Source organism: Lodderomyces beijingensis (genome assembly GCF_963989305.1).
Source record: "Lodderomyces beijingensis strain CBS 14171 genome assembly, chromosome: 4".
Classification (NCBI taxonomy): domain Eukaryota; kingdom Fungi; phylum Ascomycota; class Pichiomycetes; order Serinales; family Debaryomycetaceae; genus Lodderomyces; species Lodderomyces beijingensis.
The window spans coordinates 141,605-156,921 of record NC_089973.1 but is presented as its reverse complement, the minus strand read 5'-3'; the positions used below and the strand labels follow the sequence as shown (position 1 = coordinate 156,921).

Genomic DNA, 15,317 nt, shown 5'->3' with positions numbered 1-15,317 from the left:
TTCCTGCTTCGACTCTGGGCATTGCTCCAGCTTGGACTCTGGAGACTCTACTATAAGCTCAAGCTTGGACTCCAGACACTGCTTCACTGCTCCAGTCTCTAGCTTGGACTCCAGCTTGGACTTGGACACCACTCCACTGGTTTCAGCTTCGACCTAGGTGCTAGCTTGGACTTCGACTCTCACCTCCAGCTTGGACTTCGACTCTCACCTCCAGCTTGGACTTCGACTCTCACCACCAGCTTGGACTCTCTACCTAGCTTCAGCTTGGTGACCTCACCCTCCCTTACCTTGTGCTGTAGACTTGGGCTCGGCTTGGTCCTTAGCCCTTAGCTCCAGCTTGGACTTGGGCTCTAAGAATCTTGGTTCCACCCTTGACTACCACTCCACTGCTCCAGCTTGGACTTGGACACCACTCCACTGCTCCAGCTTGGACTTGGACACCACTCCACTGGTTTCGGCTTCGACCTTGGAATTAGCTTGGACTCTGGCTACAAGCTCCAGCTTGGTCTCTAACCACTACTACTACAGGCTCTCGGTTCTCACTTTAAACTTCTCCACTGCTCCAGCTTGGGCTCTTGGCACCACCTCCAGCTTCGACCTTGGCCTCAGCGTAGACCTTGGAACTAGCTTGACTCTGCCCACTAGCTTGGACCCGGGCTCCAGCTTGGACTCTGGGAACTACTTGACTGCTCCAGCTTGGACCCGGGCTCCAGCTCCAGCCTCAGCTTGGAGTTGACTCTTGACTACTCCACTACCTCCAGCTTCACACTCTTGACACAGTCCTACTTTCTCTACTATCTTCCTTGATCCCATGACCCCTCCCTGCGGTTGGGGTTGGACTCTTGGACCCACCTCCAGTCTCTTGGTTTCAGCTTGGTCTGTTCACTGAAACTACTCCGCTCCAGCTTGGGCTCTGGACTTCTCCTCCAGCTTGACCTCTGTCCTCTACCTTGGCTCAACTTGGAGTCTAGCCACCACTCAAGCTTGGACTCTGCCCACTGCTCACTGCTCACCACTCCACTGCCTAGGCTTGTGCTCTGGACTCTGCCACAAGCTCACTTCCTCACTGCTCCAGGTTGGACCATAACCACTTCAGTATCTTGGCTTCAGCTTGGTGAACTCACCTTACCTTGACCTCTGTCCACTCCTACTAGCTCACTGGAACTGCTTTACCTGAAGCTTGGACTTGGCTCAAGCTTGGACCCTAGGCTACAGCTTGGACTCGGACCCTAGGCCACAGCTTGGACCTGGACCCTAGGCTTCAGCTTGGACTCCACTTCCAGCTTGGACTCCACCTCCAGCTTGGACTCCAACTTCAAGCTCCACCTTGGTCACTCTCCTAGAAGCTCTGTCTTCGCTACAGCTTGGACTTGGACTCTAACCACTACTTCACTGCTCCCCGCTCACTGCTGCAGCTTGGACTTGCCCACTCTACTACTGTCTCCGGTTTGAACTCTGCTCACTCTCCTCCAGGCTCACTGCTTCTCCCTTGGTTCAGCTTGGACCCTTGGCACCAGCTTCAGTTTAGACTCAGGTCACCACTCCACTGTCTCCAGCTTTGACTCTGGGCACTAGCTTGAACTCTGGCTGCAAGCTCCAACTTGACTCCCCAACACTCCACTAGAAGCTCCAGGATTTACCTTGGACTCAGCTTGGACTCTCCAGCTTCAACTCTGGACACAGGCTTTAGCTTGGACTCTACCCTGAGACTCCAGCTCTGACTCCTAGACTCTTGACTTCAGGTTGGACTCTCAGCTACAGCTTGGACTTCGGCTCTTAGACTTGGGCTCTTAGCTACAGTTTGGACCCTAAACTCCTGTCTCCAGCTTGGTTCAACTTGGACTTGGACTCTTGGTTCCAGCTTGGACTCTTGGCTCCACCACTCTTGACTGCAGCTTGACTTCAGGTTGGGCTCTTGGCTACAGCTTGGGCTTCGACTCTTAGACTTGGGCTCTTGGCTACAGCTTGGACTCTGGGCTCTTGGTTCAACTTGGACTCTGGACACGAGCTTGGACTCTTGGTTTGAGCTTGGACTCAGCGCCAGGTTGGACTCTTCCACTAGCTTGGACTCTAGCTTGGACTCTGACTCTTGGTAAGGTTGGACTCTGGGCACCACTCCAGATTGGACCTTGGTCACCACCTCCACCTTGGTTCAGCTTGGATTCTGAACTCTGAACTCTAACCACCACTTCAAGGTTGGACCCTGTCCTCTACCTTAGGCTCCAGCTTGGACCCTGGCCACAAGCTTGGACTCCTGCCACCACCTCCAGGTTGGACTCCACTCTTGACTACACGCTCTCGGTTCAGCTTGGACTCTTGGCTTTGGCTTGGAGCTGACTCTTGACTACTACCTCCAGCTTCACTCTTGGAACTGCCCCCCCAGCTTCCCTCTTGACACTACCTCCCGCTTCACTCTTGACACTGCCCCCCAGCTCCAGCCTTAGTTTGGAGTTGACTCTTGACACTGCTCCACCAGCCTTAGTTTGAGTGGTTGACTCTTGACTACTACCTCCCCCTTCACACTCTTGACCACTCTACCACCTCCACCTACACTCTTGACACAGCTCCCCAGCTACTGCTCTAACCTCAGTTTGGAGTTGACACTGCTCTCCAGCTACTGCCTTGGTTTGGAGTTGACACTTGACTGCTCCACTAACCTTGGTTTGGAGTTGACACTCTTGACACTACTCTCCAGCTCCAGCTCTAACCTTGGTTTGGAATCATGACTCTTGACTGTTCTACAAGCTCCATCTACTGCCTTGACACTGTTCCACTCCCTCGAGCATCTTCCTTGACACAGTCCTACCACCTTCAGCATCTTCCTTGGACCCTGGGTTCAGCTTGGACTGGCCACTCTCCTACTAGCTCTCAGACACCGGCTCCAGCTTCTTGGTTCAGCGTGGACGGGCCACTCTCCTACTAGCTCTCAGACACTGGCTCCAGCTTCTTGGTTCAGCGTGGACGGGCCACTCTCCTACTAGCTCTCAGACACTGGCTCCAGCTTCTTGGTTCAGCGTGGGGGAGGTGAGGGTGTTGACATCGAAGACACAACACTTGGTAACCAAGCCACCAGGCTGGAGCTGAGGGTTAAGTCTTACACTGCTCAAATTGGGGGAGACTTGACCTCGAGTAGTCTCAGTCTTGTTGAGAGCTTAGTCTTCTTACTGGCTGGACTTGCTCAAACTGGGCTAGTCGGTCAATCTGGAACTGAGAGTCAACTCTTCTTACTGGCTGAGCTTGCTCAAACTGGGGCTACTCGGCTCAATCTGGAACTGAGAGTTAAGTCTTCTTACTGGTTGGACTTGCTCAAACTGGGGCTACTCGGCTCTAGTTGGAACTGAGAGCTAAGTCTGTACTTACATTGGTCAATCTTGGCTACTCGGCTCAGTTTGGTTGAGAGTCAACTCTTCTTACACTGGTTGAACTTGCTCAACCTTGGGTGGGCTTGACCAGAGAAGTCTCAGACTGTAAACTGAGAGCTAAGTCTTCTTACTGGTTGAACTTGCTCAAGCTTGGGTGGTCTGGTCACCAAGTCACCAGTTCGGAACTGAGAGCTAAGTCTCTCTGAACTTGCTCAACCTGGAACTACAGTAGTCGGCTCAGTCTGGAACTGAGAGCTCAGTCTTCTCACTGGTTGAACTTGGCTACACTGTCCAACCTGGAACTACAGTAGTCGGCTCAGTCTGGAACTGAGAGCTCAGTCTTCTCACTGGTTGAACTTGGCTACACTGTCCAACCTGGAACTACAGTAGTCGGCTCAGTGAGATTGAGAGCTAGTCTTCTCACCGGTTGAACTTGGACTAGACTGGGTGGTCTGTCAACGAAGCCACCAGCTTAAGCTAGTTGAGAGTTAAGCCTGTCTTACTGGTTGAACTTGCCCAAACTGAGGTAGACTGTTTCAGCCTGCTAGAGTCTCACTCTGTAAACCAGCGTTTGCCACGGCTCCAGACTACTAGTGCTCCCTGTTGTCGTTGTGAGCTCTGCCCGTTTCAATTAACCTAAAGCAGCTTTCTCGGCTGGCTGGGGCTCAGCTACCACGTTTGAAACTAGAGTTAATAACAAGGGTAGCGCGCCCCCCTTTATAACCCCAGAAAATATCTCAGAAATTATTTTTTCTCCCCCCCCTCGCTTCACCATGTACTCCTTCAGCTTCCCCAAGACCAGCCCCAGGCAGCCCCGCGGCGTCAAGAGCCTCACCACCGCCGAGTCCTTCCCTGCCAGCTCCACCAATGTGAGGTCCACCGGGTTCACCACCTTTGTTGACGGCGCCCCACCCAAGAACACCTTCCGCTCGCGCAACAGCTTTGTCATTGCCAGGGGCGCCCTCTCGTGCATGATGCGGGAGAAGAAGTCCAACTTCACGCTGGTTTCCAAAAGCGCAGCAAGTGTATGTACCGAGGCCATGTCTAGTTGTTCCGCTACTAACCTCCTCTAGCTCTGGGCTGCGGCCGGCCGCCCGTTCAAGCTGTACTTTGAGTATCTCTCCCTCCTCGAGTCGATCTGGCACGACCGCAAGCAGTCGATGTTCGCCCCTGCTCCTACAGCAAACTTGAGCTACACTGAGTTGTTCCAGCCGAGTAAGCGCGCGGCCACAGGGGGAGGCACCAGGCTCAAGTTCAGACTCAACCCTGCTAAAAAGGTGCAAAAGAAACGTGCAGCGCCACTGTTTCAGGTTAAGGGTGCGCTTAATTGCCGCTGGGGGATCGTGACTGAGGATATATTTAGATAGCGCGCCGGAATAAACAGTTTTCTTTTTCTTTTCTCACCATGAACCTGGAATTGGACAGCGGATTGGCATTGCTACGGAGCCTCGGGGAGCTCGACAAGGCCCTTGGGGTCGGCGACTCTGGCGACGACACCGCGTTGAACATGATCAACCCGTGTGTCTCCTGGAGCGTGGGCAAGCTCCCGGCGACTTTGGAGAAACTCAAGGGGTACAGCTGTGAGGAGGCGGCGGTGGTAAGCGCCGCAAGACCTCACTTTGCGATGAGAAAAGTGTCCATTGCGGTGACCAATGCGGACTCCCAGGGCAAACCGAGGCAAACGAGACAACGGTTGAGTGACAGAGCAAAGTACTTGCTCGAGCTGGCGTTTGACAGAAAGTCGGCTCCAAACAAGAAGGAGAGGGAGCTCCTCGCGGAGAAGTGCGGCATCACTCCTTTGCAGGTGAGAGTCTGGGTATGTAAAGATCGAGACACGGTGGAGAGCTGATACTAACTGCGGCAGTTTACGAACCAGCGGATGCGCAAGAAGAAGAATTGGTGACAGGGTGGAGCGCATCGGCTACATAGGAAGATACTCTGAGGCGCTGGATAGACTACATAGGCCCCGTCTTGAAATACGATGTCTGAGGTATAGTAGCACCTATGTTACAAGCGCGTTTCAGCTCTGAAACTTACCAGTAGAAGCCAGTGCCTCTTACAGTGGACTCAGCTGAGAGAGCCCCTCCTCCAATTGAAGGGGTAAACCGCGAGGAAGCAGCCAGCTGCACCAAGCTCGGCAGCTAGACAAGCCACGCTGGAGGTGCTAGTGTTTGTAAGTCTGGCTTAACCGTGATGAGGTTCACTACTAAGTCAATGATCACCTCATGCTCTCAGTTGTAAGTTGGAAGGAGAATGTGTGTGCTAACATTGAGAATAGCAGGTTGCCCAATCTCCTGAGTTGGACAAAGCTAGAGGTCGGTCCAAGAGTCGGCGATGAATCAATCGACCAATTTTGAAGAGGACGCTGAGTGAACAATGACCGCTCCACTGAGATTGAATATACACCATGTAATAGTGTAGACCTGCCAACCGTTGTAACTGCCAAGGTTGAAGCTCTGAGCCAGAACTGGCCACGCTGGGGCCAGGCTTGTCAACTCTCAGCCGGCCTTGGTCATTGCTGAAGTCGGTCTAAGTTTGAGTCAGCTCTGAGACTCACACACTGGTTGAAAGCCGCCCTCTACACACTTTCGCAAAGTTCAACTGAGCAGCAAGGTGACCCAATGTTGGCCCAGCACTCTAGTCTCCGCAACAGGGCGAAGCTAAGCAGTCCTCCAGAGTCCACCACACTCAGTTTCTGAACTGGCGCCCCCTATAGCAACTCTCTAGTTTCCGCGACCTTTGAAACCGGGCGAAGTGGCAACTTTACATACCTCCAGAGTCCACCAAGCTCCGTTTCTAAACTCCCCCCCCTCTAGCAACTCTCTAGTTCCACAACCTTTGAAACCGGGCAAAGTAGCAAAGCTGAGCGGACTTCCAGGGTCCTCCAAACTCAGTTTCTAAACTGGCGCCCCCTTCTAGCAACTCTCACGTTCGGCAACCTTTGAAAGTAGCAAAGCTAAGCAGTCCGCCAGAGTCCACCAACCTCCGTTTCTAAACTGAGCGACCCTCTAGCACCTCTCTAGTTTCGGCAACCTTTGAAACCGGGCTAAGCTGGAACTTTACATTCCACCAGAGTCCACCAACCTCAGTTGCTTAACTGGGCGACCCTCCAGCAACTCTCTCGTTTCGGCAACCTTTGAAACCGGACTAAGCAGTAACCTTACCAAGCTCAGTTTCTAAACTGGGCCCCCCTGGCATTGAGAAGAAGCTATGGTACACATGGTCAGTCGTAAAGACAAGTTCAGTGTTCATGTGCACCCTACACAATGGCGATGTCAGAACAAAGTGGTACGAGCTCTAGAGGTTAAGTACGTTTGTATCATTTTGGGGAGCAGTCAAGTCACTACTCGCTCCAGACTTAGATACCTCTACACGCTACAGTTTTGAAAGTAAAGACTTAATGTGAGCTTGGCCAAGATTAGCTACAGCCAGCCCCGTTGAAACCGGGCAAGTTTAAGCTACTAGTGTGGTAACAAGTATCAGGATTCAAAACCAACCCTCTATTCAAGTCTCCAAGTCTTGGAGGCTAGAGACCTCAACCAACGCAGTGTCGATGGTGAGCTCCCGGACTCCCTCTATTCACTGCTCAAAGTTTGAAGCGACAACTGCAGGAGTGCAATGAGGTAACTTCAGCTTGCGGAGCCAGCCAAAGTTAGCGGCCCCTTAGGGGGAGCGCTCAGCCCACTCTCCCGGACTTTGCAGCCCCCTCTATTCACGAAAACAAGTAGAGCCTGTGGGCCGCGCTTTTGCGCTTCGCTTATAGCAGCCTCTGGGTTCTTTCCCTCACCTGCTGCAACGCCCGCCGCATGTGGCGGTTCCGCTTGGCGAGGCGCGCCACCCACTGCACCAGGGTATGGCCGCCCCCCCGCTGCAACTCGGCGAGAATCTCGTGGCACGACTTGGCCTTGAGCGTGAACGGGTAGTCGAGGTGCTCCGCCGTTGCTAGGAAGGCGTCCAAGTGTGCGATTCGCTTGTCGATGGGCAACTCGCGGTGGTGCAATATCGCCCGCACGATGGCGGGGAACTGGCCACGGAGCTCCATTTTGCGGCCGCAGTGCTGCTGCAAGAGCATCCCCGCGGCGGCCACGTCGCTGGCGACGACGCTGTAGAGGTGCCAGTGCCGCGCCCAGTAGGCAGGCTCAACGTGGGGGAGGATCTCGGCAAACACCGCCAACCTGTTCTCTTTCCTCGCCACGAACCGAAACACATCATAGGCAATGGCCTTGTATAAATATGCGGCGGCCTGCGGGTCGGCGGCAAGAAAAAACTGAGGCGAGTGGAGGACTTGGAAGATGAGGTTGTGCGCGCGCGCTAGGCTTCTGGGTTCTAGCACCGACACCGCCTGGGCAAACGAGCGAAAGGAGTTGTGCAAGAGGGACCTCTGGGTGGTGGCCATTGCGCGGAGCGACTGCTTTAGTGATACTCCCGGTGATAGCAGCTGTAGGAGCGCGTTCACGATGTTGAGGAGGAGCGTGGGGGATAGTAGGTGCGCCCGGCACAACGCCGACCGGTGGAGCTCGAGGAGAAACCCTCGGGCGGCATTGGGGGTGGAGGCGAGGGATACTAGGTGGCGCTCCTCCACCCGCCCCAGCTTGCAGAAGTTGGTAATCAAGAACCGGGAGACCCGCGGGTGGCGGTGGTAATGCCTAATAAGCTCCATGTACTGTTTGGAGTCTAGCTCCAACGCCTCCAACACCTCAACGACATTAATATCTGGGACTGCCCTGAGCAACGGGACAATCGAGGAGCCTGGGGCCACCCTGGAAAGGCACTTGGAGGCTACCCCAGGGGTTAGCCTAGGTGCGGCCAAGATGTACGCCTCCCGCACGTCCTCGTCGCTTCCCTCTAGCACCCTCTCCACGAGCTTGTTCACCAACGCGGGGGACTTTTGGTACACGCGTAGCACCGCCAAGGGGTCCACCCCGACGTTCATCAAGTAGACCACATCGACGTCGGCGAGGGCAACCGGGGGGCGAAGCACGGAGGCGAGGGCGCCTCGCAACAGCTCGGGGGCCGGGGACTCCCGCAAGGTGGTGCTGTGGTCAAAGCTGGGACAAACCGAGGTGACCCAGCCGGGCGCCCTCAAGACATCCTCAAAGTGGGCCAACACGGCGGCAGTCTCATCGTCCCTGGCCACCTGCATGGCTCGTTTAAGACCGAGCAACGGAGGGTCTTGTGGCGCTCTCGCCAACACCTCCTCCGCCGTGGCCACACGCTGCAACTCCCGCCACGCCAGTTTGAGCCTCCCCGGGTCCACCCCGAGCGTATACCCCACCGCCTTTGACACCTGCACGCCGAACGAGCGGTTTTCATAACCGTCGGGCATCGCCAAGGCAAAGTCCACCGCCGCGCAGCGGTTGGACATCCGTGCCACCGCCGATAGAAGCTCATCCACGTCGCTCAAGCTCCCGCGCACGAACAAGTCCCAGCACTGGGGGTAGCACCTGTGGAAAAGCAACCGCTGGAGGAGCACGCCTCGTGAGTGGGCGTCAGTGCATAGCGGCTCGGTGTAGAGGTACACCTGCGGGTGGAGGAGGTGCACGGGGGAGGCCAAAATGGCGGCGGCCTTGTTCTGCGGGTCGAGACATAGTTGTAGTTGCTTGGTGAGGCCCGGGAGGTGCCTGATGTATGGCTGTATGGGCGAGATCACGTCCTGCGCCGAGACAGTGGCGGCGATGTAGGAGGCGATGGCATCGGAAAGGGACGCCTGGCGCAGCCTCGCCAGACTCAAGCATCGAGAACAAACAAACCAGACACTGGGGTGCAACCATCGCATCGGTGATGGGACCAGGGGCTGGGACCAGGGGCCTGGGTTTATGATGATGGACGGTGGAAAAATTTGTATACGCGCACCTCACCTCCTCCACCATGCCTCGAACCACCCCCGCTGTCATCCCCTCTGCCATCGCCCGCCGGATCGCCAGCTTCCTCCCCGTGCGGGACCTCCTCGTGTTCGGATTAGTTTCAAGATCCGCGTATGAGGCCACCCTCGAGCCCCGGCTATGGGTCTCCCTTCTCCAAAAGATGGGCGTCTGGGACAACGCCGTGGCGCTCAGCAAGGAGACAATACGAGGGGGCCACTTGGACTACCTCGGGGACCCCCTCACCTGCCTCGACTACGTCTACCGGCTGGCCAAGAACGCCCGGTACCAAGTGCTCAAGATCCACCGGGCGTTGGGCGTGTACTACTACGACTTGGTGGGCTGCAACAGCTACGACCGGTTGCGGATTTTCCAGGACTTTCACACACCCGAGGAGCAGATGCGGATGTTGAAGAACTTGCAGGCTTACAACAGGGCCGACTTGCTGCCCGAGTCCCGACGCAATGCCCACGGGAAGCTCTGCGAGTTGCTCGAGATCTTTGAAAACGCCGTCTTGCGCGAGATCGAGATCCATTTTGACCTCGAGGAGTACCCTACAACTAAACGGTTTGCCGAGATCCTCGTCGCGTTGGATAACCAGCTGGTGTTGGTGGACTTTTTCCTCCAGAAGATGGCCCAGGGAAACATAGAGGCGCAGGACGTGGACACGCTAGTTGCTGCGCTCACGCTGGAGTTTCGGAGGCACTCGCATATTGTCCACGCAGCGTTCCCCGCTGACCTCTCCATGATGTACAAGGTCTGCGAGGAGCTCATGTCGACGCTAGTGGCCACGGCGGTACAGTTGGCGATCGTGGAGGCCAAGGAACACGGCACCTACCTCTCTGTGGTGCCCCAGTTGTACCACCGGCTCGCCACCACCATGATTCCGCAGTTGGCACAGCCGCACGAGTCCTACCAGCGCGAGCTCTTGGACATGGTGTTTGCTCCGTTTGCCGCAGAGTACATCCGCGAGCAAGTCTCCAGCGTGAAGGAAAAGGTAAAGAAACCGCCGGTGGTGAGTGTAACCCCAGAGTCTACCATCCTTTCCAGCCTCAAGAGTGTTTTCCTGGCGCCGGAGGAGACCCCAACACCGCCCGTGGCTCCCGTGGAGCCGTTCACTCCGGAGGCCATAATGGGGCTCCTCGACGACGCCAAAACGGCATTGTCCCGGTTGTCCAACTTCCAGGACTACTCCATCCACACCCTCCGCAGCGACGCCGCCCAGTCCCAGCAGGAGATAATCACCTTTGTCATGGACACCGTCGGCAGCGACCACTTGCGGCCCGGGTTTGACCGTGCGCTCGCGTTTCTACAATCGTGCAACCCAAAGTCGCCCACATACTCCTCGGTGGAGCCCCCGGGACAGCCGTTGGTGTTGTTCTTTGACTTGATAAACACAGCCGACACCATCATCCAAATGGTGGACCGGTTCTGCAAAGAGGTGTCCCTGACACACAGCGTGCGCAAGTTGGAAGTCCTAGTGGACACAAACGTTGCCGAGGGGCTAAACATAGGGATCGAGGTGTTGGTGCATCAAATCGAGACCATCTACACAAAGCGGCTCCACGATAGCGAATACGATCCCGCACTGGGCTCCCCCAGTGTGGGCCCTACCGAGGCAGCGCAAAGGGCAACCGAGGTGCTCTCGCAAAACATGAACCTCCTCGTGGACAGCGCGGAGGGCTCGGTGGTGGACGTCTTTCAGCAGGAACTAGCCGAGCGGTTCTTCCAAACCGTGGTTAAGGTGTTGAAGGGCCGCACGGTGTCGATGATAGGCGCACCAACGTTGATAGCCGACTTGAACCTCTACTTCGAGGTCGTCATGGGGAGCATCCGCAGCAACAAGCGCGTGGTGGCGCCGCTCTTCCTGGCACTAAAACAAATCGGCAACGTGTACTTGATCAGCGGCAACGACTCCAAGGCGATCGGCCGGTTGGTCAGCGACTTGTCCAAGTTCAACGGGATCTTCAATCAGGAGGAGATCTACGAGTTTGTCCAGCGGCGCAAGGACTGGGCGGATATACGAAAAGACGTGGAAAAGGTGATGTACGGGTTTGGCTTGGGCGATTGTAAGTTTATGTAATGGCGTTGAACAAAAAAGGGGAGGTAAAAAGCTCACTATAAAGCAGTGGCATGGACATTTGCTCAAGACTTGTAGAAACCATTTAGTGCATAGAGTAGTGCGACTATATCGATCCTGTTAATTTCCAAAACTGAAAACCTCTCCAGCATCACCCACGATGAGGTCAGTAACACGCACTATCAAAAGGACGCTCAGTGTGGGAGTGGAGCCACGGTTGCAACTGCTAATCGACAGAAACCAGATCCCCCGGGCCTCAGCACTCCTTCTCCAAAGCAAACGCAGCGGGTACAGCCCGCTGCCGGCCCACGCGTTGCGGCTCATCCAAGTCGCATGCGCCTCGAGCCCCCGGTACTTTGCCAAGAACGCCTACTGCGTGTTGCAAGTGTTGCAGCAGTACCCGGAGGTGAAACCAGCGGTGGCGGTGCAGTGCTTGGAGTACTTTGCCTCGCACAGTGTGGGCAACACCTACGCCAACCACTTGTTTTTCCACCTGTGGGGGGAGATCAAGCTGCTCGGGCCCGAGAAAGTGACCCTCGCTGTTGCCTCAGTGCTCAAGGTCAACGCCGACAATGGCAACAGCATTGCCGCGATCAAGGCGTGGAGGTTGGCGAAGCACCTCGTGGACTCAACAAAGGTTGCCGCCTTGTTGGTGCGGGTGTTCCGGTGCCACCACAATGATGAGGAAGTCCACCACGAACTCCCGCAGCTTGGAAACTCCCCCGAGTTGACTTCCTACATGCTCTCGTTCTATGCCAGGCGCGACCCAGCAAGGTTTGAGCTGTTGGTGAGCGCCCTCGAGACGCCCTTGTCAAGGTCAGCTCGCTGCGACTTGCTACAGGCGTTTATCGACGGGGGCGACAGAGCACGAGCGCGGGCAATCATCGGGAGCATTGGGCAGACGACGCCACGAGAGTTGGACTTGACTGTGAAGTGGTTGATCTGGGATGGCAAGACCCACCAAGCACGGCAGCTAGTGCAGAGGACCCCCATTGAGGTTTCGAAATGGGGGTGCCTCACTTTATTCAAACATACAGGGAACAAAGACCTCCTCAGCCAGCTCCACCGCCTTGCGGGCGACCCCGTGTTGGAGCAGTTTGCCATTGAGATGGTCCGCTCGGAGACCAACCTCAAAGAGTCCATCCGGTGCCTCATCGGCATCCTCAGGGACTCGTCGTGGCACCTCCACCAATCAAACAGACTTTACCAGAAACCGCCCCGCGTGGGGCTCCGCGTGAGGCTCGCGCCTGCAAGTCTAGTCCACTGTATAAAGACCATCGCCATCAAGGCTGTACAGAGACGCGACAGAGAGTCGCTACGGTGGGCAATCGAGGAGCTCCGCCGCTCCGGGTGGTGCCTCGCGTCCACCCTAGAGTTCTTACACTTCCACGACCATGAGGGGTACCTCAAAACCACATTAAAACACTAAACGCCCTATTTCAACCGCTTGTAGTCTGCTCTCTTATCATACAACTTCCCAGTGGTGATCTCCTCGGCATTCTCCGCCATCAAGCTGAACAATTTCTCGTCTCCCTCGTGTTGCTCCCCACCAAACTGGCCAAACCGGGCTTTGAACTTGCCAATCTTGCCCGTGGCAGTCAAGTCCAACGTGTCCAAGTCGGCCCTGTGCGGGTTCCAAAGCACGCTGTTTCTTTGATCGTTGATCATCCGGATTTCATCCTTGGGTGCGGGCGACCTCCTCGAAATGACCGAGCCATCGCTGAGCTCTACTAGGGAGTCGAACTGGTAGAATATAGCGGGCCTGGCCCGGCCTTGCTGGATCTTGCGCATCACTCTGCGGGAGGACAAGTGGACCTCTCCGGCCATTGACACCGACCTGTACCTGACCTGTATGAACTGTTTCATTGCTGAAGTGGTGAAGATTTTCATATTTCTCGCGCCCTCAAAATTTTCTTTTTTTCTTCCATCATCTTCTTCCACCACCATGGCTTTCAACCAGACACCCACGATTGTCGTGTTGAAAGAGGGGACCGACTCGTCCCAGGGCAAGGGCCAGATCATCGCCAACATCAATGCCTGCTTGGCGATTCAAGACACATTGAAGCCCACGCTTGGGCCGTACGGTTCCGACATTTTGCTCGTCGCGTCCAACGGCAAAACCACTGTTTCCAATGACGGCGCCACGATCTTGAAGCTTTTGGATATTGTCCACCCTGCGGCGCAGATGCTCGTGGATATCTCGCGGTCGCAGGATGCCGAGGTGGGCGACGGCACCACCTCCGTGGCGATCCTCGCGGGGGAGCTCCTCAAGGAAGCCAAGAGCTTTATCGAGGACGGAGTTAGCCCCCACTTGATTGCCAAGGGCTACCGTCTCGCGAGCGAGTTGTGCATTGAAAAGATTGAGGAGTTGGCGGTGGACACCAACAAGGGGGACCAAGAGATGTTGGAGAAATGCGCCACCACTGCCATGTCGTCGAAACTAATCAGCCAGAACTCGGCCTTTTTCACAAAGATGGCCGTCGATGCAGTAAGGAGTCTCGACCCGGACGACTTGGACGAGAGCCGCATCGGGATCAAGAAGGTGCCCGGGGGCGCCCTTGAAGAGTCGATGTTTGTCAACGGCGTTGCCTTTAAAAAGACGTTTTCGTATGCCGGGTTTGAGCAGCAGCCAAAGCAGATCAAGGACCCAAAGATACTTGCGTTGAACGTGGAGTTGGAGTTGAAGGCTGAAAGAGACAACGCCGAGGTCAGGGTGCACCGCGTTGGCGACTACCAGGCCATAGTCGACGCCGAGTGGGAGATCATCTTGCGCAAGCTCGACTCTATTGCCGCCTCGGGCGCCAACATCGTCTTGTCGAAGCTCCCTATTGGGGACTTGGCCACGCAATACTTTGCCGACCGGAACATTTTCTGCGCCGGTAGGGTCAGCGCCGCGGACATGGACCGTGTGTTGCAGGCCGTGGGCGGCCAGTTGCAAAGCACGTGCTCGGACATCCGCCCGCTGGAGCTCGGCACCTGCGCCCTTTTCGAAGAGGTCCAGATCGGCAGCGAGCGGTACAATTTGTTCACGGACTGCCCCCGGGCCCGGACGTGCACTTTGATCTTGCGTGGCGGCGCCGAGCAGGTGATTGCCGAGGTGGAGCGCTCGCTCCACGACGCGATCATGATTGTCAAGCGCGCGGTGGCGCACCACGAGGTTGTCGCCGGCGGGGGCGCGATCGAGATGGAGCTCTCAAAGTATCTCAGAGAGTATGCAAAGACCATCGCCGGGAAGCAGCAGTTGATCATCGCCGCGTTTGCCAAGGCACTCGAGGTGATCCCCAGACAGCTCTGCGAAAACGCCGGGTTGGACGCGATCGAGTTGTTGAACAAGTTGCGCAGCGCCCACGCCAAGGGCGAGACCTGGTACGGGGTGGACTTCCAGCTGGAGAATGTGGGCGACAACATGAAGAGCTTTGTCTGGGAGCCGGCACTAGTCAAGATCAACGCCATTGCCTCTGCCACCGAGGCCGCCACGTTGTTGCTATCGGTGGATGAAACTATCAAGAGTGAGAGCCAGGGTAGAGGCCAGGGCGCAAACTAGTGAATGAGATCGTTGATAGTGTAGTGTTATCTATAGCTGACCACCTCGAAAGCAATTCCATATCTCTGCTCTTTGGTTAGATGGTGTACCTCTTTACAGAGATTACTGAAGCCTCCCTCTTCAAGCTTTAGACGTGGAACCTTGTTTCTACCGGAAAGCCAGGGACTCTCGAAAGGGGTTCCTTTATAAAGAGCTCGCTGGACCTATATCTTGCCTCTATAAGCGTCCTTTGGAGCACGCTAATGGGCAGGGCTTCTAAGAGTTGACCTAACACCGCTCACTGTGTTTTCTGGACCTTGAATTTACCTCTAAAAGTACCTTGCCGTTCCCTTTCAACACGAGCAGAAAAATCAAAGGGGTATATACATTTTAGTGCGCAAACGCGTATCTCAAACCAGCCAAAATTCTCCCCTACGAGTGCAATATTATCACGGAACCAACAACCAACTGGTTTCGCTAGTCAGAGCTGT

The 15,317-nt window shown here is 55.7% G+C and overlaps 7 protein-coding genes across 7 annotated transcripts; 5 read left to right on the top strand and 2 right to left on the bottom strand. All coding sequences in view use genetic code 12, as the record gives it.

Annotated features, from left to right (window-relative positions):
- Positions 1-4,135: 4,135 nt before the first annotated feature.
- On the top strand, positions 4,136-4,729 carry LODBEIA_P31520 (uncharacterized protein; the record flags this gene model as incomplete). Its single annotated transcript, XM_066973231.1, has 2 exons — positions 4,136-4,387; positions 4,436-4,729. The coding sequence occupies 2 exons, from the start codon at positions 4,136-4,138 to the stop codon at positions 4,727-4,729; spliced, it is 546 nt and encodes a 181-aa protein (XP_066830090.1).
- Positions 4,730-4,767: 38 nt separating this feature from the next.
- On the top strand, positions 4,768-5,265 carry LODBEIA_P31510 (uncharacterized protein; the record flags this gene model as incomplete). Its single annotated transcript, XM_066973230.1, has 2 exons — positions 4,768-5,178; positions 5,227-5,265. The coding sequence occupies 2 exons, from the start codon at positions 4,768-4,770 to the stop codon at positions 5,263-5,265; spliced, it is 450 nt and encodes a 149-aa protein (XP_066830089.1).
- Positions 5,266-7,119: 1,854 nt separating this feature from the next.
- On the bottom strand, positions 7,120-9,138 carry LODBEIA_P31500 (uncharacterized protein; the record flags this gene model as incomplete). Its single annotated transcript, XM_066973229.1, has 1 exon — positions 7,120-9,138. One exon carries the CDS (start codon positions 9,136-9,138, stop codon positions 7,120-7,122), a length of 2,019 nt encoding a protein of 672 aa, XP_066830088.1.
- A 92-nt stretch (positions 9,139-9,230) lies between these two features.
- Positions 9,231-11,306, top strand: LODBEIA_P31490 (uncharacterized protein; the record flags this gene model as incomplete). The annotated part of the gene is made up of 1 exon (XM_066973227.1): positions 9,231-11,306. One exon carries the CDS (start codon positions 9,231-9,233, stop codon positions 11,304-11,306), a length of 2,076 nt encoding a protein of 691 aa, XP_066830087.1.
- A 157-nt stretch (positions 11,307-11,463) lies between these two features.
- Positions 11,464-12,732, top strand: LODBEIA_P31480 (uncharacterized protein; the record flags this gene model as incomplete). Its single annotated transcript, XM_066973226.1, has 1 exon — positions 11,464-12,732. One exon carries the CDS (start codon positions 11,464-11,466, stop codon positions 12,730-12,732), a length of 1,269 nt encoding a protein of 422 aa, XP_066830086.1.
- Positions 12,733-12,737: 5 nt separating this feature from the next.
- Positions 12,738-13,169, bottom strand: LODBEIA_P31470 (mitochondrial 54S ribosomal protein bL31m; the record flags this gene model as incomplete). The annotated part of the gene is made up of 1 exon (XM_066973225.1): positions 12,738-13,169. One exon carries the CDS (start codon positions 13,167-13,169, stop codon positions 12,738-12,740), a length of 432 nt encoding a protein of 143 aa, XP_066830085.1.
- Positions 13,170-13,248: 79 nt separating this feature from the next.
- LODBEIA_P31460 (uncharacterized protein) lies at positions 13,249-14,847 on the top strand (the record flags this gene model as incomplete). Its single annotated transcript, XM_066973224.1, has 1 exon — positions 13,249-14,847. The coding sequence occupies one exon, from the start codon at positions 13,249-13,251 to the stop codon at positions 14,845-14,847; it is 1,599 nt and encodes a 532-aa protein (XP_066830084.1).
- Between the last annotated feature and the right edge of the window lie 470 nt (positions 14,848-15,317).